General features: G+C 52.1%; 1 protein-coding gene across 7 annotated transcripts; it reads right to left on the bottom strand.

Moving 5' to 3' along the window:
- Positions 1-354: 354 nt before the first annotated feature.
- On the bottom strand, positions 355-21,782 carry TRMU (tRNA mitochondrial 2-thiouridylase). Of its 7 annotated transcripts, none has more exon segments than NM_001132098.1 (11): positions 355-850; positions 1,608-1,690; positions 2,099-2,243; positions 3,841-3,941; positions 5,015-5,081; positions 5,165-5,218; positions 6,877-7,049; positions 10,775-10,897; positions 13,901-14,007; positions 19,539-19,704; positions 21,608-21,709. In NM_001132098.1, coding segments are annotated over 11 exon segments (1,266 nt in total). In that variant the 5' UTR covers positions 21,690-21,709; the 3' UTR covers positions 355-685.
- Positions 21,783-22,496: the final 714 nt, after the last annotated feature.

The raw sequence follows: 22,496 nt of genomic DNA, 5'->3' as shown, positions 1-22,496 counted from the left end.
AGGGCATCTGGGCAAGGCCCTCTGTGCACTACCTGGCTGCCTCAGGAACCTTCTCACCCAGAGAAGCGGAATGCACCTCTGGTCCCCGCAGGAACCTGTCTCAAGGCACCAACAACACGCTAAGGCTCCAGCCCAGCAAGAGGAAGGGAGCCAAGGACACAGGTCAGTGTCCCGGGCACGTACTCTGTAGTCCAGGACCAGGGACCCCAGCCCTCAGGGTGGAGCAGCTGGGACCTCAGGGAGAGACACGCAGGTTGCCGTGGCTGCATCTGCAGTCCACCTGCCTTTCCAAACCAGGGGGTCAGTGATGTGGAGCCCCCTGGGCCCCAGTGGAGGCAGTGGTCAGACTCCGTGTCCTTGAAATAATGTTTATTCCACGCTGTCCTGGCAGCCCCCTCTGCAGGTCCCCTCTGCGTGCTCTGAGGTGGGAAACTCTCCCTGGGGGCGGTGAAGGGGAACTCGGGCCACCCCACCAGCCAGCAGATGCTCCAGCAGCCCGAGCCCCAGCCTGGAGGTGAGGCTCTTCCTGGGGGTCGCCGGGCCCCCGCAGGCTTTTCAGACCCTCGGCCAGCCCGGTTCCTCTGCTTTGGGCAGCAGCAAGTTGGCCGTTGGGCACCTGGACTGCTCACCAGCCACCCAGCCCTGGGTCCTGCTCTCCAGGTTCCTTCTAGCAGCTCCATCTCTGTCAGAGCAAGGGACTCAGGCCTGGACCATCTTCTGGGCTGTCAGTGGGGCTCTCAGTGGCCACCTCAGCTCTGCACTGGCCCTTCTGGAGTGTGTAGGCAGACGGCCCCAGCCGCAGGATCTTCCCGCTGCCCAGGCACTCGTCCCCCTTGTAGAACACAGCAAACTGTGGGGGAGAGAAACCCTGGCATCAGGGGTGCCACAGGGAGCCAGCCCAGGGCAGATAGGGGCAGAGTGGCCCCCTATGGGGGCCTGGCCTGGCCTGTGCTCGGAGCGCCAGGCGCTGAGCTCCCAGGGTAGCAGGGTTTTGCTGCTGCTGCTGCTGAACAGGAGAGGAGAGGCCTGAGGCACCCAGCGGCTTCACTAGGGAGGGTCTTCAGGGTACCTCTCCCTGAGTGGGACAGTCACAGGGGCCTCTCCTGGGACTCCAGGGACTGGCAGGTCTCTGCAGCCCTTGGGAATGTGGAGCTGTGACAGGAGGGAACATGGTGGCAGCCAGAGGATGCTTCCGCTCCCCTCACCCCAGGTTCCCTTCCACCACTTGCCCCTGGAGAGCCCTCAGACCTGCACACACCAGGTGCCCACCCTCGGAGCTCCCGCACACTCGGCCCACAGAGGCCCTGACCCTCTGCCTCTTTGAGCACAGTCCTCATGCCCCTTCCATTTTCTGTCCTCACTTCTGGGGCCCGGGCAGCAGCTGAGCCGGAACTGGCTGGTTGGTGACACCAGAGTGGAAATCCTCTCACAGTTGTCACTGTGGCAGAAGCCCCCAGGGCAGGGCTGGTGGCACGCTGCCCTCACCAGCTGTGTGACCCGAGCACACCCTATTCCTGGGCCTCAGCCCCTTCCTCTGTAACCCAGATGCCCTGGCAGGGTGCAGAGCAGTACAGTCCTCCCTGTGCTCACCCCCACACCCCACGCACCTGTCCTGTGGCAAGGGCACGCACAGCCTGCACAGCTGTCACCCACACGGTGCCATCTTGATTGAGGGTCAGCACACAGGGCACTGGGTAGAAGAGAGGGGCCCTTGGAGGGGGCACAGGCCTTGTCTGGTCGACCTCAGGCCTTGTGCCCCCAGGGAGAAAGGAGCACCAGCCCACGGGGTCAAGAACCCCCGCTTAGAGGGGAAGGGCAGGGCACCAGCCTGGGCCCTGGGCGCAGCAGGACACTGCGGGGCAGTGTACACACTTGCTTCAGCCCAACACACTGGGGCCTGCCTGCATCTGCTCCCAGCACCCCCAGGTCTCGCTCAGGGCAGGCACAGGACACGGGAGTTCTAAATATTTTAGGTAATCTCCAAATAATCTCCACAATGGGACTTTCCTACCCCAGGGTCTCCCAACCCTGGCCCAAATATGGCCTCAGGAAGCTCAGCTTCAAGGGGCCCGTCCTCAGGAGCCCTCCCGTCAGTCACCTAGTGCCATCTGGTGGCGGAATCGGAAGTGGCACTCCATCATCTTGTCCCGGACCAGTACCGCGGGAGGCTCCTCCGCGATCCAGTGCACGCGGCTGGTCCTCAGCAGGTCCCTGTACAGCGCTGGGTGGTCTGTCCGGGGGGCCTGCAGAATGGAATGCGAAGGTGGGGACGCCAAGGGGCACCTCACCCCAAGGCCGGCCTCAGTGTGGTCCCTGGGAACAACTGTCCTACCAGCATACACACAGGTAACGGTGCCAGCACTGCTCGAAGTGTTCTACCCACAGAAATTCATCTCATCACCCGCCGGGCCTCTGAATCCCCATCTGACAGATGAGGAGACGAAGGCCCAGGAAGGAAGGACCACGTCAGAGCAGGGAAGAGGCAGGGGTGAGATCCGAGCCCATGACAGTGATTGCTGCAGGTTCAAGTCTGACTCAGGCCCTCCACCTGCAACCACCTGTGGGGCGCCAGCACGGCCACCCTCGAGGACTGGTTTTTCTATTCGCAGGGACACAGGCCAGCCACACCACGGGCTTTTCTCTCTCTCAAGGCCACCCCAGGAATTCCTCCACACCCCAAATGGCTGAGGAGAAAGGAGGGACTGGTAGGTGCTGGCTTCCCGCAGGTGCGCCTCAGGACTGGCCCTGGTCTGGGGGGGCCCCAGACACCCTACGTTGGTTCTGAGGCCCCTGCTCCCTGTCACCCACCCATGGCCTCGGGCCATTGAGACCTGGCACCTCCTGGGATTGTGCCAAGCCCTGCCCCTGATACAGGACGAGGAGCATGAAGTTAAGGGCTTTGGGTTCTAAGCAGGCACCAAGACCCGTCCAGGGACACGAGGCCGTTGGTTAACCCTTCTGGTCTTCTCACAGCAAACTGAAAACTAGATCAACTGAAATCTAGATCATTTAATTTATTCGCAGCCAGGCTTTTCACCCCCCAGGTCTTCCTAGTAAGGAGATGTACTGGAATCAGCGGGTGGGGCCTGCTGGCCCCCGCCTGCGTCTAAGAGAAGGCGCCCCAGCATTCGTGCCGGAACACGAGCCGGCAGCCAGGGTGCTGAGAGTGGGCCTTCTCAGCTCTGCGCACCAAGGTGGAGGCTGGGTCATTCAGGGAAGAGGCTGTGCTGAACACGGCCAGCAGCGTCCCCGGCCTGACCCACAGATGCAGCAGCACCCATGTCCTTGCTTTTCCACCCAAGCTGTGACAACCAAAAATGCCTCCAGACACCGGCAAGGTCCCCTGAAGGTGGGGTGACCTTGCCGCCGCCGAGCGGCCCTGCTTTGAGGCCAGGGTCACAGCGCTAAGGGCCCCACTGTGGTGGAAGTGGCTTGGTTTGATCCTGGCTTGGCCATCTGCACCTGCCTGACAACAACTCACTGGATCCTACCATGGTGGGCACCATCCTTGGCACTGAGGCCACGCCCTCTCCACCAGATGAGCCACCCAAGCTCTGGGTGTCGCTGTCCTCTTTCGTAAAATTGGAGAAACTGTATCTGTATATCGGGGTTCAGTGATGATTAAGAGACCAGCACACAACTGAGCCTAATGAATACCTTAAAACTCTCCTGCCACCATGGCCAGTCCCAGGAAAGGCAGGGGACCAAGGACAGGAACAGAGTTAGTCACAGCCTCCAGGAAGCCACGGCTGCTGGAGGCCTTCTCAAGCCCTGGTCCAGAAGCACTGCTGGCCCTGCCAGAACCAGCCCCAGTGCTGTCTCAGAGGCTGACCCACTCACCACAAACACGTCACCCTTGACGCTGTCCTTCTCCACCACGTACCAGGGCTCTCTCAGGCCACCTATGTTTGCTCTCTGGCCCAAGGTATACAGGAACCAACCTACAGAAAGACAGTTTCTCCATGAGGCTGGGCAACAAGTTACAGCCCACATGTCACACCTCTCATGAAGGCAGATGCTGGGAGGGCAGCCCAGAGCAGGCGCAGCAATGGTGTAACTCACTAGGAAGATATGATTCTGCAACCACCAAAGCCAGCCCTGACCAAGCACCTGAGCACATCTCATCATTGTCCAGGCCTGGGCTGGACATAGGATGCAATGGCCACAAAGAAGGCACCTTGTACCCCAGAAGGTGCAGGTTCCAGCTGTATGTGGCTGGGTGCCCTGTGTGACGCCAGGGGCCCTTCTTGCTGAGCCCATGACATAGCTGCACGTCTTAACAGTGTCCATCTAATGCAGTAAGTGCATCAGAGCTACCCCCAGCTGCTCTGTGCACCCTCACAATGTCACAGAGCAGATGGCAAACTCACTGCCTCCCTCCCCTGCAGTGGTGCACACAGGCAAAGAGAATCTCATGGGATTTACCGCCACTGTACTAACCCAACAGTGACTGCACTCTGTCCCCACAGCAGGACTGCACACTGTGACTAACTCGGAGCCGGTCCCCCAACACCAGGCACAGCACAGGCTCACACAGGCCTCACCGCAGTAAGGGTCTGCACATGAGCGAGCCGCACTCCGGCCAGCGCGGACGCCTGATCCCATCGCTGCATGTGGTCCTTAATCATTCAAACCATGCCAGGACGTCCACCTGACTCCCTGAATCAGAGTGGAGTTTTGTGTGGTTTACCATTTTCCTTACACAGGAAGGAAATCATTGTTTTTACAGGGACTTGATACGTAACTCACAGAGTATAGTCCTTCCAAGTCAGAGGTGCGCTTTTCATGAACTCCAGCATTTCAGCCGAGGCCACATCTTGAAATGCACACAGCCATCATCAAGGCAACTGTTCCACCCTAGGCCATGCCTGCCTGCCCCCGGCCACCCCACAGAGCCTTCTACAATTCGCCAGCCAAGTGGAAGGGACGACGGGAACTCTGGTCTAGTCTCCCAGAGCTGAAACCCCACAGCTCTAGGCATTTCAGATGACAAGTGGCAGAGTCTGCACCTCACCTTTATGTGTTCCCAGAACCTTATTGTCTTCTATGGAAATAAAGTGACCAGGTCGAGGCTGCAAATACTGGAAAACAAATGTTTCATTACTGATGGAGATCCAGGGCAGACACGCAGCCCCATCTCTTTGTGTCAAAGAGCAGCACTCACCTGAAGAAGGAAATGTTCAAAATTCCTCTTCCCGATGAAACACATGCCCATGCTCTGAAATAAGAAGGCGGCAGCCGTGAGAGGAGCAGAAGTGGGGGTGGCCCACACTGTACCCAGACATCCTGAGCAGGCCCTGGGGCCTCCCGGCCTCACCCCACACTTTGCTTCCAGGGTAGGGGCCCGGCTGCCCACCGGCACCCTCGGCCGCCAGTCACAGCCGGCACACACAATGCCAGAACCTTAGAGAACGCCTCATTGTCTCGGCCCGCAGGGTCTGACCCTGTGCGGCAGAACCTCACACCAGCTGCCCCAGGGAAGAAAGCAGGACCCGGTCAGGTCCTTCAGGCCACTGTCCTGTGAGGAGTGGGGGAGAGACAGGGACCAGAGAAGGGGCAGGTAGCAGGAAAGCCAGGCCTGAAGCTAAGGCCTTAGGGGAGGGCTCCAGGGGAGTCAGAGGAGAGAGGCACCTTCCTCAAGCACATCTACCCTAGCTGGGGAGACTGGGCGGCGTGCACTCTCCACCGTGGCCCCATTAGGGGCTGCATCGTTTACTCTGGTTTGTCTCTCTCAAGACTGCCCTTCCATCCCTGCAGCTCCCACCACAGAGCGACACTGGAAACGGAAGACAAGAGGAGAGGAGGACGGGCGGTGGGCGTGCTCTTCAGGGAAGATGGCTCTGATGAAAGGTATGGCCGTTTCCATTACCAGGAAGAGACACGAAGGAGCGACAGCTCCCACCGCACTGGCCCCTGAAGAGGCGAGGCTCATCCCACAGCGCCCTCGCCCTCCATCCCCAAGGCCCTCCCACGGGCTTCATCCTAGTTCCACCAACACTCCGGGTTCTCTCTTTTTGAGACGAGTTTTGCTGTGTTGCCCAGGCTGTCCTCAAACTCCTGGGCGCGCTCGATCCTCCTGAGGAGCTGGGGCCACAGGCAGGCACCCCCACAGCGGCTCCCTGGCTTCTCCTCGCCTCAAGGCCTTTGCACTGCCATTCCCTCATCTGGACTTTCCCAGCCCTCTCTGGGACACCGGATCCTCTCCTCCTTCAGGTCTCAGGTTCCATGTGACTTCTTTTGAGGCCGTTTTTGGCATCTCCATTCCCTACTCTCAGACCCCACTGGTGCTTCCCACCCAGGGTCCTACACCTCCCTCCGTAGACATTTTCTAGGTTTACACTGATTGGCCTCCTGTCTGCGTCCCCCACTCGTGGGTGGGCTCCACGGAGGCGAAGATGGAACTGTGTGCATGTCACCACTTCCTCGCGGCCCAGCAGCACGGCGCCCAGAACAGATGGCACCGAACGAGTCTGTGCCGGGCAAGCGGGTGACAGGGCACGTCAGTGTGCAGATGGCGGCACAGCACCTGCCCCTCCAGGGGTCTCGGGGCTGCATCACACTGCCTGGCACTCACCTGGCAGGCAGGCGATCCCAAGAGCACCCTACCAGCTGCTAAGGCTGCGGGGAAAGCTGCCTACCACATAGGGGCAAAGGAGAGGAAAAAAGCAAGGAGTCTCGTATAGCTGCTCCCGGATGTCAACAGAGCCCTGTACCATGCGCCTGAGCAAACTCCTCCATCTATTGCTCCACGGTCCACCTTTGATGTTAGGTCCTGGAGAAGGGGAAGTGGTGCCGAACCCACAGGCCCAGCTGCTCCGCGCCATGCAGTCAGGAAAGGGAAACAGGCACTAATCAAAGGAAACTGCTCACTCGTACCTCTTTCTTCTGAAGCACATGATGAAGTCTATTCTCAGCAGCGATTTTCTTTACGAACTCTTTCGTTAATCCCCCCAGAGGGAAGATGGTTCTCCTCAGGGCATCCTGGGAAACCTGGCTGAGAAAGAAGGTCTGGTCTTTAAAGCTGTCAGCTGCCTGGAGGAGTTTTACCGCTGCCAAGAATAAAGAACAAAAGATGTTGCAGGAATAAAAATAATGATACTTCACTTTCAACAATGTCCTTCTGTTCACTTAGACAGACTACCCCTAGCCTGTCAGAGGCAGAGATCAACACTCAATAGCAACTACTAGGGAAAAGACCGCCACTGGGGTTAATGTAAGAAAAATTCGCACCTCCAAAAAAAAAAAAAAAAAAAAAACAAGCATTTTATATGACAAAGAAATTATTCCAGCTCATACTTCAGATTATAGTATTTTCAAAGATGAAACATCGCATGAAAAAATGTTCTCAAGTGATAAGAAAAAAAAAAAAAAAAACACCTAAAATAAATTCAGCCAAATCTTGGAAAATGGAGTAAGCTAGCCGCTGGCAGAAAATTCCACTGATATAGTGTCAGCTGTGCCTTCTTCCAACAACCACAGGATGTGTTTGTGCCACAGTGGGTTCAAGGACTCTACACTGTCCAGGTTCACTGCCCGGCGGCCAGCACACGCCTCCAGGAGCGCCCTACCTGTTGAACGTATTAGCTTTCTTGGTAAAAACGTTTTTGTTTAGAGTCTCAGCTGACATCTGTTAGGTGCCCCTGCAGTTCCTCCGACATTCCCTATGTGATTGTAAAGAACCATTTCTGGCTTTAAGGCAACGGAGCAGAGGTGTGAGTAAACCTGGCTTAGAACTGTCCAGCTCTCCACTTTCAAGTTCAATGATCAATGGCAAAAAACTAAGACGAACGTCAGTTTTCTGGCTTCTTTCAATCTTTCTCATAAACTTCTCCTTTCGAGTTACACTCAGAGCACACCACATGCCATAATGGTCAGACAGCACACGTACCCTTCCTGGCTTGGCAGAGCCACGCGTACAGCACACACTCTGTGTAGCTAGTGTTTTCCATCTGCTGATTCCCACGTTAGCCGTGAGAGGGAGAATTCTCCCCACGTTACAGAGGGGAAACTGGAACAGGCCCAGTTCATTACATATGACTCGCCCAAAGTGATGCAGGTGGAGGTGGCGGGGCTGGAGGCTGCCCAGCCTCCTGAGTCCCACTCCCTTACTTGGCAGGTACAAACAGCAGAACTGAGTGACAAGTGAGACCAAGTTCAGCCAACCAGTCGCCATGGAAGCAGAGCACTTTGCAGAGTCCACTTTTTTTTTTTTTTTTTCTTGAGATGGAGTCTCGCTCTGTCGCTCAGGCTGGAGTGCAGTGGCGCATCTTGGCTCACGGCAATCTCCGCCTCCTGGGTTCAAGTGATTCTCCTGTCTCAGCCTCCAGAGTAGCTGGGACTACAGGCACGTGCCACCATGCTCGGCTAATTTTTTTTTTGTATTTGTAGCAGAGACGGGGTTTTACCATGTTGGCCAGGCTGGTCTGGAACTCCTGACCTCATGATCCGCCTGCCTTGGCTTCCCAAAGTGCTGGGATTACAGGCATTAGGCACCGCACCTGGCCTCAGAGTCCACTTTCAATCCCAAACTAACTGCAGTCAAACACTGCATGTGTGTAAAAGCCTCAGAAAACTAGGAGCCATTTGCATTTTCTCCTAGTTCTGAGTCATTTTAAAACAAACTAAAAATCTATGATTTTCAAAAAAGCAAGCTGGCGACCCTGACTGAACTACCGTGGAGGACAAGCACAGAAAGGAGTGAACAGCGTTTGGAGGAGGCTGCCTGTGCTGGAGCCTCGCTGACACGCCGGCTCCCATGCTGGCTCTGCCAGGCCGGTGGTAGCACGCGGTGTGGGGGAAAATCGGCCCAGTCACAGGCCAGGCCTAGGAGCGCCTGTCTCAGGTGCTGACCCACCCTGAGCCCAGGCCGTCCGCTGCCCCTGCAGGTGCTGTCCCCAGAGACCCAGGCCGGGCCAGGGCAACTGAAGAAGAACGAAATGAGAACCTTGAGTGTGCCTACAAAACCCAGTGAAAGCCGAGACACCGTGGCACCATCAGAACTCCCACATGCCACACGCACTCAACAGAACGCATCCATCAGCACTGTCACAAGTTTCCGAGGGCACGTGGCCTATAATAAAGGTCGATGGTTCTGCAGGGCACACACTGTTCTAGGAGGTAAGCAGGCGCATCTATTCAACATGGAAATTAACCTTCCATCTCCTCAGGCCCCGTAAATGCACAATTACTTGGTGAATTCCACCCTGGAGTTCCCAAGTGGCAGGACTCTGCATTCAAACCCATGTCTTCCTGAAATGGGGGGCTGTCTTACGGGAGTGGGCTGCTCTTCTCTGGGCTCAAGTCAGTACAGTTACCTGATCACCCTCTGGCATGAGGAAGGAAGGAGAGGAGGGAACAGAGGGCGGCAGACGACTGTTGGCACACTCAGGGCTCCCTTGACCAAGCACAGCCCCACCCCATCACTGCAGCCTTCAGGATGGGCTCAGCAACGCTGAGGAAAGAACTCAGCTGGGGCCTGACCCAGCAGAAGCAGAAGCAGCAGGGGCTGGGTAGTGAGCGGAAGTGCACTGAAATCCAGTTGTGCCACCCGAGGGACCCAGGTCAGATGGCTTTATCCGGGCCTCGGTTTCCTCATCGGTGAAACGGGATGAGAGCACACACCTCATGGACTGCTAAGAGGAGCGATGTGAAACGCGTGAGGCCGGGCTTGGTGGCTCACACCTGTAATCCCAACATTTTGAGAGGCAGAGGTGGGAGGATCGCTTGAGCCCAGGAGTTCAAGACCAGCATGGACAACATAGTGAGACCTCATCTCTATGAAAAAATGAAAAAGCCGAGCACAGTGGCACACACCTGTGGTCCCAGCTACTTGGTGGGGCTGAGGTGGGAGGATCACTTGAGCCCAGGAGGTGGAGGCTGCAGTGAGCCAAGATTGGGCCACTGTACTCCAGCCTGGTTGACAGAGTGAGATCCTCTCTCAAAAAAATAAAAAAAAAAATAATAATTAAAAAAGAAATGTGTGTATGTAAAGCCCTGCCCCAGCCCCAGAGAACCCTATTCCCCAGATGGCGGGACAAGGCTCCCTCCAACATCTGAACTTCTGGACAGAGAAGCAATGCTGCCCTTCAGGGGTCCCCCACTGATGGACACTCCCTGCAGAAACACGGCTCTGAGCTCCACTTGGTTTTTCACTTAATACAGGGAATTCCTCTTTTCTACACACAAATGTACACCAGGACAAGCCAGCAGCTTCCCAGCTCACTGTCTGCCATTGACTTTTTTCTAGAAAGGTGAAACTTGGCTCCCTAACACGCATAAATGTGTAAATACGGCTACAAAGCCTGACTGCTGAGCCTATGCGATCCACAGCAGATCCCATGCTCACAGCACATCCTGTGCTCACAGCACATTAAAAGTCTGCCTGAACCGCACGCCCTTGAGAACTTGTTGCTAAGTACAGGGCCTTGGCTAGACTGACAGCACCCCAATTATCACTGTCAAATATTTACCCAGATATTTTTGGAACATTCAAATCACCAACACACAGTGTCGAGAGCTGGATTATCAGTATCTCATGTCATTTTCCACCAGCCCTCACCATGGCTGGCAGGGACACTGCTACTACCCAATCACAGGCCCTCTGGGAAAATGTCCTCTTGGTAACCGCACCTTTTCAAATGTGAATCCCATACAAGCTACACTGGAGCACAGAGGGAGGGGTGGCAGTGATCCTCAGGCACAACCCACTGTCATTCCTCAAAAGATTTCACTCTGTTCACAAGAATTCAGCTCTGACCTGGGCACATTAACTTACCATTTCTAACTTCAAACCGATTTCTGAAAAGCCCTTCTGGCTTCTTAATGTGCTTCTGCTCAAAGACTTCTTCATCTTCCAGTGAAGTTCTTGCGTAGTGACCTGTGGCAATGGCATCTGCCCCTGTGAGGTTTTTAGAACACAAGGATCAGGTTTTAGACTCATACTCGCAGGCCTTGATCAGCATAAACCAAGGCACAAAAGAAGAGTATAGACCCCAAGTCTTAGGCTGAGGGGCTGCACAATCCACCCTGCACCCAAACATAGAGATCCTAGGGAACAGAGGCACACATCCAATTCCATCAAACAAGCAGCCTTGAACTCTTAAGCTGATACAACCTTGCTACTTAAACTGTTATTGCACCTTTAAGAGCCTTTCCAAAGTTAATTTCTGGCTTAAGGAAACAGTCTGGAATGCACAGAAAGATTTAAACACAAAATATTCATTTCAGGGTTTGTGATAATACCAAGGGAGGCCAGGCACGGTGGCTCATGCCTGTAATCCTAGCACTCTGGGAGGCCGAAGCGGGCAGATGATTGCTTGTGCTCAGGAGTTCAAGACCAGCCTGGGCAACACGGTGAAATCCCACCTCTACAAAAAATACAAAAATTAGCCAGGCGTGGTGGGGCACACCTGTAGTCCCAGCCACTTGGGAGGCTGAGGTGGGAGGATCACTTGAGCCTGGGAGGTCGAGGCTGCAGGAAGCCGAGATTGCACCACAGCACTCTAGTCTGGGCAACAGAGCAAGATGCTGTCTCAGGAGAAACAAACAAACAAAAATGAACCAAAATGTTCAACACTGGGAGAATGTGAAGTGAATGACAATGCACTGCCATAACAACGGGGGTCCTTACAGAGAATGTTTACTAACACGGGAAAACGCCTGGCACTGTTCAGCAGGGCGAGGATGTAACACAATGATTCCGCGGTTTGTACTGTACAGAAACAGTTGAAGAAAAATCTCAGGTCTATTCCTTTGATTCTGAGAGTGAAATTATAGGTGTTGTTTCTCCTCTTTTAAATTTTCTGTAATAAATGTGTATTATTTTCATCAGAGTGAAGAATCATCCAGCACACTGTTTCTTCTTTTCATATTACACAAAGCCAAAGAGCCTAACAAGGTGCATACGAGTCTAGAACCTTTTCATTGTGTAAAAATTCCAGATATTTGGGCCAGGCGCAGCGGCTCACACCTGTCATCTCAGCATTTTAGGGGCCGATGTGGGTGGATCACTTGAGGTCAGGAGTTTGAGACCAGCCTGGCCAACATGATGAAACCCCGTCTCTACAAAAAAAGTACAAAAATTAGCTAGACATGTTGGTGGGCACCTGTAATTCCAGCTACTTTGGAGGCTGAGGCAGGAGAATTGCTTGAACTCAGGAGGTGGAGGTTGCAGTAAGCCGAGATCGCACCACTGCACTCCAGCCTGGGAGACAGAGTGAGACTCCATCTCAAAAAAAGAAAAAATTACAGATATTTAGTATTGCAAGAGACTTTTATGAAAGGTGCAGCAAAATGGATTCCATCCTGGACCAACCACACTAGCTCAATGTAAACAGAAGACACAGCAAGAATTAGCTGCTGCATATTAACGACCTGAAAAAGGCACTTTAGAAACACATGATCTCATCTTGACTGAGTTTCTCATAGAGAAAACAATCCACTTTACATCTATGTCCTTAAACAACAGCACTTATACTAGAAAAAGCGCAGGATGCCTCTGAGAAGCGCGGTGAGTTCAGAAGTCTGGGCGTCATGTCCTCTCATCCTGTGCTGCACGGTTCACGCCTTTCTTCCAGGTGTGGAAACATTCACTGCAGAAGTTCCTTCCACAGTGTGCCTGGCAGCCAGCCACCTAGGGGCTCCCTAAAAAGCTTTCGTGACACAGAGCTTAGTGCTCTCCAAAGGCAAGCCTTCCCTTCCTGAACAGCTGCCTGCGCCTCCACCCCAGGGAACTCTTTCTCCTGCCAGTCCTAACTCTGTCCGCTGGTGTCACAGAAAGAGCGTCATCCTAACTCACACACTTGACCGCTGCCACTACGACCCAAAGTAATTTCAACAGTTCAGGGAGGACATATTTCCGGATACCCTGAAAATAAAAATCAATTCACATTCTATCAGTCTATCACTCTTTTCCTGAATAACTAATACGGTCTAACCAGGACAGACCACAGGGGACGCATCACCCCTTCCTAGACATTCTATGATCATCAAAGTGAGCTCCGTCTGTTCTGGCTTTGACAAAAGACATCACACTACTGGCTCAGTCAGCTTGGGGGCACCTAAATCCCCCAGATTTTCCGCACATTCAATGGCAACCAAGCTAGGTCTTTCCAATCTTGTCCTAGGAGAATTACTGAACCTAGTTAGCAAACTTTGCATTTATCTCTATTAAGTTTCATGTTTTTGGTGTTAGCCCAGTGTTGAAATTTAAGATTTTTCTTTTTGATTTTTTGTTTTTGTAGGCGTTTGTTTATTCCTAACTGCACAAACTAACTTTCATCATCATCATCAACTCAGCTTTAGGTTGCTCATATATCGAATCTGCAAGCCTAGTCTACATCATTGCTGAAAGCGCCGACACTACTGGGCCCCTGGCTTACAATGGTATCTCGTAGCTACACACAACACGGTGAGCTGCAGTGGGACAGAGCAAACCAAGAAGCCCAAGCCAGAACTTCAGAAACTCGTTATGGTGACCCCAGTGGCAGGGGACAGGAAGAAGAACCTAAAATTCATAAAGCATAGCCACAGACATCAAAAGGTGGTCTAAGCAAGCAATTCAGTATCAGGAGGTTCCACAAGAAGAAACAGGCTTAGGCACAGGGGCTCACGCTTGTAATCTCAACACTTTGGAAGGCCGAGGCAGGAGGACTGCTTAAGGCCAGGAATCTGAGACCAGCCTGGACAATATAGTTGTGACACCATCTCCACAAAAAATTAGCCACCATGGTGGCACACCTGTGGTCCAAGCTACTCAGGAGCCTGGGGTGGGACAATCTCTTGAGCCCAGGAGGTCGAGGCTGCAGTGAGTCATGATCGTACCACTGTAATCCAGCCTGGGTGACAGAGCGAGACCCTGTCTTTTTAAAAAAAAAAAATGTTTTAAACCCAAATTACTTACCAAGATTATCCACAGCATAATGAAAAAAGCAACTGAATTTGATGTGCTTGTTGCAAACTATGTCAGGATTGGGAGTCCTTCCTTTTTCATACTCATTCAAAAAATCACTAGAATAAAAGAAAATGACTTCAGTTCCAAGTGTGAAACAGTCCTCAAAAAAAAAAAAAAGTTCACTAAATTGCTTGTTTAATGTAGAATTTCTCCTTGTCATACCAAAGCTATAATTTTCTGCATAACAGGAGAGCTTCAGTCATCGAACATTTGTTTATAACCTGCTGCATGGGCCACCTGACAAGGTGTTACTCTTTGCCACTACGGCTCAGGAGCCACTGTCTCTGTGTAGGCTCACAGGGCTTATGGGGTCAGGAGTGGGGAGTGGCCGTGAGGGTCTCACTAAACCCCTGCCTCTGGGACTCCTCCAACACAGCAGGGCTTAGGTGAGGAAGAGAAGATGCCTGAGTGACAGTGGAAATGAAATCCTCTAGACTTCCACTGCAGAGTTGTGGTGCTATGCTATGTATTGGCTTTCATCCACAGTTCCTGGCTTGTAACTCCCATAGTCCCTGTTATTTTTTTGTTGTCATGCTGAGTGCGGTGGGCCTCAGGGACGGGCCTCTGACCTCGCCCCTGTTAGTCCTTTGCTGTCATGCTGGGTGCGGTAGGCCTCAGGGTCGGGCCTCTGACCGCCTGCCCTCCTTTCACTGCAGCTTTTTTTTCTTTTGAGACGGAGTCTTGCTGTGTCATCCAGGCTGGAGTGCAGTGGCATGATCTCGGCTCACTACAACCTTCGCCTCCCAGGTTTAAGTGATTTTCCCACCTCAGCCTTCCGAGTAGCTGTGATTACAGGCGCGCAGCACCATGCCCAGATAATTTTTGTATTTTTAGTAGAGACAGGGTTTCACTATGTTGGCCAGGCTGGTCTCCAACTCCTGGCCTCAAGTGATGTGCCCGCCTCAGCCTCCCAAAATGCTGGAATTAGAGGCGTGAGCCACCGCACCTGGCCCACTGCATCCTTTTCTCTTTTTGTAGAGATGAGGTCTTGCCATGTTGCCCAGGCTGATACTGAACTCCAGGCCTCAAGCAATTCTCCTGCCTCAGCCTCCTAAAGTGCTAGGATTACAAGCGTCTACCTTTCTGACTGTGGGTCTTAAGAACCTCCCCAGAGACAGTCCCACTCTATATCCTGGGGGAAGGAATGGCGATGTCATGAAGCCTCCATAAAAACCCAAGAGTACTGGGTTCAGAGAGCTTCTGCACAGCTACACTTGTGAAGGCTCCTGGAGGGTGGTCCCCAGGGAGGGTGTGGACACTCCATGACCCTTTCCCCATACCTCACCCGACCCGTCTCTTCATCTGTATCCTTTGCAACATCCTTTATAATAAACTGGTAAATGTTAAGTGTTTTTCTGAGTTCTGTGAACCAATCCAGCAAATTATTAATAATTGAACCCAAAGAGGAAGTTATGGGAATCCCAACTGGAAGCCAGTTGGTCATAAGTTCTAGAGGCCCATACTTTCGACTGCTGTTGTGGAGGGAGTCTGTCTTGGGGACTGAACCCCCAACCTTTGGGATCCAGCACTATCTCCAAGTAGATGGTATCAGAACTGCATCAGAGGACACCCAGTTGGTGTCCACTGCTTGGTGTATGGGGAAAATCCTTCACACCTTTGTCACAGAAGCCTTCTTCTGTGAGGATGACTGCCGTGATGAGAAGAGAGAAGAAACACAGTCAGAGGCTTCCCTACACAAGGGCTCCATGAGCCATTCTGCAATCTCAGCCTGGGATTCTGGGTCACTGGGCAAATATACCAAAAATACTTTCCTCACGTGACAAACACACACTTCTGAGAACCAGCAAACTCTTGGGTGCTTAAAGTGGATCAGGCTATCCTAATTCAGTGAACTTCTGCTCTAACAGACTGACTGAACGTGGGAAAAAGATGCCATGATACCAGCAAAACTTAGCAAGAATTTCATAGTCTTTGAGGATTCACTTCAAGAGGGTTATGATGCCTATTTTGGGAGTTTAAAAATGGGTGTATTTTTGGTATAAGTGATTTTTTTCATTTAACCTAAAACTCTCTATTAATCAACAAGGGTTAAAAAAGCCAATGCTGATCAAGAGGGTTGTGTTATGCAGACAGATCACGGATCTGCACAGGGTCAGAGGTTCCTTGGATATCTTCCACTTTAGCAGGCACCAAAGTGTTTTCCTACTTCTCGCTCCCCCTAGAAGTTCATAAAAACTCATGTTTTTCCACATTTGCAACAACACTTGATATTATTACACTCTTTCCATTTTGCTTTAATTATTAGAAAGTTATCAGGAAGCTCATTAAACTACAAACTACTTAAGGTGCAACCTGTGTCTATGTCCTAGACCCAACAAACTTTCTATATCACGTTCATCAATAAATGTTGAAGAGGCTGAACATTTAAATCAGTTTCTGAAAAGACATACTGTTAACCCTTTCCTAAACAGCAGATGGGAAGGCGTGTGTTTTGGCATTAGCAAAAACAATGGAGTAGCCCAGCCTCTTCTCTCACTGGAAAGAAGAGAAGCCTTTCATGTGCTTTGGGAGGGAAACAGAGATTTAAAAGACTCAGCAGCTAAAACATATCCGGACTCTGATCCTTGAAGGCCAGTGGGTCTTGAATGAAAGAATGCAAAAGAAATTTCTGAGCTAGAGAGCCCTACTAGAGAAGTGAGTCTTCGGCGGAAAGACCAATGCCTCCATGGGCAGCTGGTACTAGGTGAGGACAGAGGGGCAGGCTGGCTGGAGCCTGGGGCGAGCTCGGGGGCAGCCCCAGAGATGGGAAAAGACTCTACCCGGCCACCTCCTTCTCTCAGTCCCTATCAAGCAGTGCCAGAAGGCGGCAGCAAGCACTGGCCTGGAAAGCTGAGTTTTAATCCCAGCTCCGCTCCTAATTCTGGGTTTTGATCCCAGCTCCGCTCCTAATTCTGGGTTTTGATCCCAGCTGCGCTCCTAATTCTGGGTTTTGATCCCAGCTCTGCTCCTAATTCTGGGTTTTGATCCCAGCTGCGCTCCTAATTCTGGGTTTTGATCCCAGCTCTGCTCCTAATTCTGGGTTTTAATCCCAGCTCTGCTCCTAATTTGCCATAGTATTCAAGTCACTCTTCCTATCTGGCCTCAGCTGAGCTAAACTTCAAAAATCACGTCCACTCGTACATTCTGAAAAAGCTGTGCTAGCAGGTGAAGTGTAAGCTCACTTGCATTCCCTGTTGTCACCTCAAACTCTACAGTACTCAGAGGAATCCCCTAAACCGGCTTTCTCCAGCCACCCAGCCTTGATCTTGAAACTACTGCTGACTCCTCTCTGGTCTCCCACACACATCAGTCCCTAAGACTCATCACACCTTTTCTCAAAGAAAGACCCTGACAACCCCCCATCACCAGCACAGCTGAAGTGCTTATTAAAGCAAATTCCAGGGCCGCCCCCAGACCTCAGTCCAGGTCTGTGTTTAACAAGCACCTCAGATCTACTGCCCGGTGGACTTGTCCTCTGGGTCCAACAAGCCAGCCCTCACCTTCCACTCCCACACTCCCTCCCCATGAAGTCCAAATCTCCAGCAACAGCACTTCCTAAGACTCTCTGCCTTTGGTCTTCTCCCAGATCTATCCTATATTTGGCTGCCACACTCTTTTTTTTTTCTTATGTCCCCGAGAAAACTGCAGAAGTTTTTAATGTATTTATCATGCATTCTACAGATAAGTTTTTAATTTATCATGCATTCTACAGATAACTTTCCCCAGAAGAATTCAGCCATCAGTTTTGTCCATGTTGTTAATATATACGACACCCATATGTTATAGCATAGAGTCACAGAGGGTTCATATTCAAGCTCTTCCGTCGATTATTTAGGTGACCATAGTCAATTTACTTAATCTCTCTAAATTTCGTTTTATTGTTATTTCAATGGTTTTTGGGGAACAGGTGGTGTTTGGTCACATGGATAAGTTCTTCAGTGGTGACTTCTGAGATTTTGGTGTACCCGTCACCCAAGCAGTGGACATTGTACCCGATGTGTAGTCTTTTATCCCTCACCCCAGAGTCCATTATATCATTTTTATGCCTTTGCGTCCTCATAGCTTAGCTTCCCAGACTCATCTTTTTAATAATGAAAATAAAAATAGCGGGCTGGTGTGGTGACTCACGCCTGTAATCCCAGCACTTTGGGAGGCTGAGACGAGTGGATCTTCTGAGGTCAGGAGTTTGAGACTAGCCTGGCCAACATGGTGAAACCCTGTCTCTACCAAAAATACAAAAATTATCTGGGCGTGGTGGTGCATGCCTATAATCCCAGCTACTTGGGAGACTGAGGCATGAGAATCGCTTGAACCTGGGAGGCAGAGGTTGCAGTGAGCCGAGATCGTGCCACTGCACTCCAGCCTGGGCAACAGAGCGAGGCTCCCTTCCAAAAAAAATAGAAAAGAAAAACAGCTATGTTTATTGACTGCTTACTAATATACCAGGCATACATACTAGAACCTAATCTCACTTTATTCTTACATAACCCTGTAAGGTATCAGTGTTATCCTCATTTTAAAGATGAGAAAATTGAGGCTTAGAAAAATCAAGTATCTCTTCTGGGTCTTTGTTGGCAGGAAAAAAAAAAAGAATTTTTTTCAATTAAAAAAACAAAGTCAAGTAAATTGCCCAAGATCATATAATAAGCTACTGTCAGGACTCAACCCAAGGCTTTTCTGCCCCTAAAGCCCACTCAGGCAGGGGCAGCCTGTCCCACGCACATGGCCTGCTGTGTCAGACACCTTCGACAACTGCCCGACATTCATCACAGTCAGGGCTCACCAGAGGACGAGCCCTACCGCTCCTTCCACTGCAGGAACAAAAGTCCAGCCAGACTTTACAACGGTCCTGAAATACACAATCAGCATTTCTTCTCTTCACGCTGCTCTCGTTACCCCATTTGGAGTGCCTTCTCTACTCCTTTGTTTGCAACCCCTCCTCCCCCATGAAGCCTTCTTGATTACTCCACAGTGCACATTTCTCCCTCCTCTGGGTTCAGTGATTGACAGCATCACTCTCACCTCTTGTGAAGATAATGTCCTCCCAACTAGACTGTAAACTCCTACAGAACCAGGTCACAGTGCAGACATCTTAATGTTCCTAGATGTGGCACACGCCTAGCACACAACACTTAATTATTGGGATTATATTGGATTTTAGAAAAGTTTTTGTTTGTTTCTTGTTTTCAGAGGCAGAGGCCATGTATCACCTCTTTCTCAGAAATCCCCTAATCGCTGACCCACACAGCACACAGGCATTGGTGCTCACCTTCCAGGGGAGCCCTCAGCCTTAGCTCCCCTATCCTAACTGGGCAACAGAAACAGCTCAAGGTCCAAGAAAGCATTAAAGAGACTTCAGGCAAGTGGCAAAATGACAGGAGTGAGAGAGCTGGGTGTGCTGTGGGGTCCAGGCCTCACCTCTAACACAGAGCCCCGAGGGTGGCTGAGGCCTCCTGCAGTCTTCAGCACCACCATGGAGGGAGAGCGCTGGGCTGCAGAGGTGTCTGTCTGTCTGATTACTGCGATCCTTTCACTGCAAGGATCCACAGTGTGAGGAAGCCTCCTTTGTGCTGTGATCTGCACTCACCTGAACACATCGTTCCAATACTCCTTTACGTAGGACACTTGATGGAAAGGGATGTCTAAGATCTGGCAAACTCTGTAAGCGTCTTCACAGTCTTTGTCAGCAGTACAGACCCCATGTTCATCCAGTGAGTCCCAGTTCTTCATAAACACCCCTGTCACCTGGTAACCTGGGGGCGGGAAGGTCAATTAAAGAGAATACATAAATCAACCTTCGGTAAAACGGCAGTGATTTCTGAGCTCTGAGAAGTTCCCTCCACGCTGTGCTCCTGTGCCTCTGTGCCTGGCCTGCCTGGCAGTCCCTGCTTTGCCATGTGGCTTCAGGGATCCGGTTTTCATCTTGGTGCCTGAGTCCCCAAGATGAACGAGGTGGTATTTTCTCATCTTTGTGTCCCCATCTATGTATCAGCACAATACCTAGCAGGAGGGGCTTAGCCAATGTGTGTGGAATACACGAAGGAATAGTTGAAATTCAACAAAATTTTTCAAAGCACCATTCAGTTATCAAAAAAGGAAACTCTCTTCAAAAGTTATTTCTAGTTACCATCTAAGACTTAGATTCTAAGGCATCAGATATAAAGATAATTAAAATTTTCGATATTTTGTAAGAGCTGTACCACCTAGTTTATGACCCATTTTCTACCTTTTCGATTGTAACAAAATATTCACCCAAATATTGGAAAGGCCAATTTTAGCTCTACACCACCTTAGCAAACTACACAGGTGCCGACCCTGTAGGAGAAAGCTGGTTCTTTTAGGTAGGCTGAATGTAATGAAAGACAGGGCAAATGACTGCTGAAGAAGGCTTCATATAGTACCCAAAACAACAGAAATTTGAAAAGCTTTGCCAAAACTACACCACCACACGCGAAAGACCACCCCCATCCCAGATCAACCAGACTAATGTTGTCTACCTAATAGTCTAAAGCCCCTGGTATAGCATCTTCCATAATTAGGGCTAAACGTGCTCCTCTCCTTCCATCTCCATCTGGCCAGAACCAGCCCACACTTGCGGGCCTCTGTGATTCTGCCTGCACTGCTGACTCTGCCGGGAGGACCGCCTCCACCTCCAAGTCTCTGCTTAGTGACATCCTACTCTTCTTTCGACTCAGCTGAACACCTCCATCTCTAGGATGCTTTCCTCCACTCTCCCTTCCTCACAACTATTTCTGCTTATGGTCCGCCTACCCTTCTCCTTGACACTTACTGTACCTACCATAATAGCTATAGTTATTAACAATATAAACTAATAGCCACTACTGTTTTCTGCGTACCTCGTATGTGCTGGGCACGCACTCATCAATATGTATTATGTCATCTAATCCCTCCAGTCACCCCGTGAAGCAGGTGTTAGCCGAATTTTACAGGGGACGGCTTAATTCACTCGCCCAAAGTCAGGAACCAAAGATGGCGCAAAGCAGAGCTCCACAAACGTGACTGTGAATGAGGCCTCCCGCGGGGAGCCACACAGGTGAAGTTAAACAAGTGCTCATTTCAGCGCTGGGCCCGAGGAATCCTAAGCACCCGTGGGGCTCCGTTTAGATGCCGGAAGAAATGCAAATGCTCCTGGAGAAAACTTTGTCCTCCAGCGAGCGGAGAACACAGGAGACACTGAACAAGCAGACCCGCCGCGCGGCAGCTGTCCGTCTGCTGAGTGGGGAGGACAAGGACCTCCCACCAGGCGGCCACAGCGTGTGCAGAGGTCAGGCCTCCGGCCCGGCGATCCCAACCCCCCTCACCAGTGTCCGCGGTCTCACAGGTGAATGTGGACGCCGCAGACCCGTGAGAAACCCTCCCCTCCTCACCCCACCCCGGCCCGCCGGCTTCTCACTGTGGGGGGAGGCGCGGAACCGCTCCCAGGTAGTCGGAGCTGCAGCCGCGCACACCTCCGACTACGCAGGTGGAGGGCGAGGAGCCTCCGAACCAAAGTCGGAGGACGGGGTGTCCTCCTGCCGACCCGCGCCCAACCAGCGGCCCAGGGAGGGAGGAGACCTGCCCAACGCTACGTGGGACGGGGACAGGTTTTCGGGGACACATTCGCTCGGGGGCGGGTGGGGGCCTCGGCCGCCTCACCTCTCCGCCTCAGCAGAAGCGCGGCCACGGCGCTGTCCACGCCGCCGGACAGGGCGCACACGACGTGCCGCACCGCCTGCATCCGCGAGCCGCCCAACTTCTCCACCTGCCGCTACCGCCGCTTCCGCGCCTTGCCGGAAATCCCGCCCCGGCCGTAGGGTCCGCGCTCGTGGCCCGGCCGGAAGCTGCGGCCGCTCACCCGCGTTCCGTCCGGCCCTCCCCTCTCTGGCGGTCGTGTTCACCTAGCTCCGGCCTGCGCTCACCACTGAGGCTCCACCGACCCGCGGGGCGCTGAGACTCTGTCGGGCCGCGAGGGGCTGGCTTTTCTTGGAGCCGCCGCCTTGCCCTCCCCACCCGCGCCCCGGCCTCACTGCTCTTCTTCTGCGCTGTAAACCAAAAATAAAATTCTAAGCCCCCAGCCAGCCGTTGGAGGCCTCCTCTCGGCCAAGGGCGTCCTAGAGGGAACCTGAACCGCGAGTTCGGGCTCTGATGGGAAAGGCCGGATGGGACCCGCCTCACTAGACCCTCCTCCCTTTGGAATTCGGACCAGCATTAACGTCAAAACTGACTTAAGACTGTCTGGGCGGACTCTCCGTAGCAATAGGATACCGACATGACAGATGGCAGGCCCTGAAAGATATCGAAGTATTTTACCTCAAAAATATATTAATTTTAATTTTAATTTAATTTTTTTGAGATGGAGTCTCGCTCTGTCGCCCAGGCTGGAGTGCAGTGGGTGCGATCTCGGCTCACTGCAACCTTCACCTCCAAGATTCAAGCTATTCTCCCGCCTCAGCCTCCCTAGTAGCTGGGATTACAGGCGCCCGCCACCAAGCCCAGCTAATTTTTGTATTGTTAGTAGAGACAGGGTTTCACCATATTTGCCAGG

The sequence above is a fragment of the Pongo abelii genome, chromosome 23 (genome assembly GCF_028885655.2).
Source record: "Pongo abelii isolate AG06213 chromosome 23, NHGRI_mPonAbe1-v2.0_pri, whole genome shotgun sequence".
NCBI lineage: Eukaryota > Metazoa > Chordata > Mammalia > Primates > Hominidae > Pongo > Pongo abelii.
Note: the sequence above shows the minus strand (reverse complement) of the source record. Positions and strands in the feature narration are given on the sequence as shown.

Bases quoted from the DNA above. Each gene is read 5' to 3' on its own strand.
- TRMU (XM_054542902.1), bottom strand. From the start codon at position 19,681: ATGAAGAACTGGGACTCACTGGATGAACATGGGGTCTGTACTGCTGAC. The intron at 7,050-10,774 runs GTAAGTTAATGT...TATTCTTGGCAG, and splicing joins TCGGTTTGAAGTTAGAAATG to CGGTAAAACTCCTCCAGGCA. The intron at 1,691-2,098 runs GTGACTGACGGG...TCTTCTACCCAG, and splicing joins CCGCCACCAGATGGCACTAG to TGCCCTGTGTGCTGACCCTC.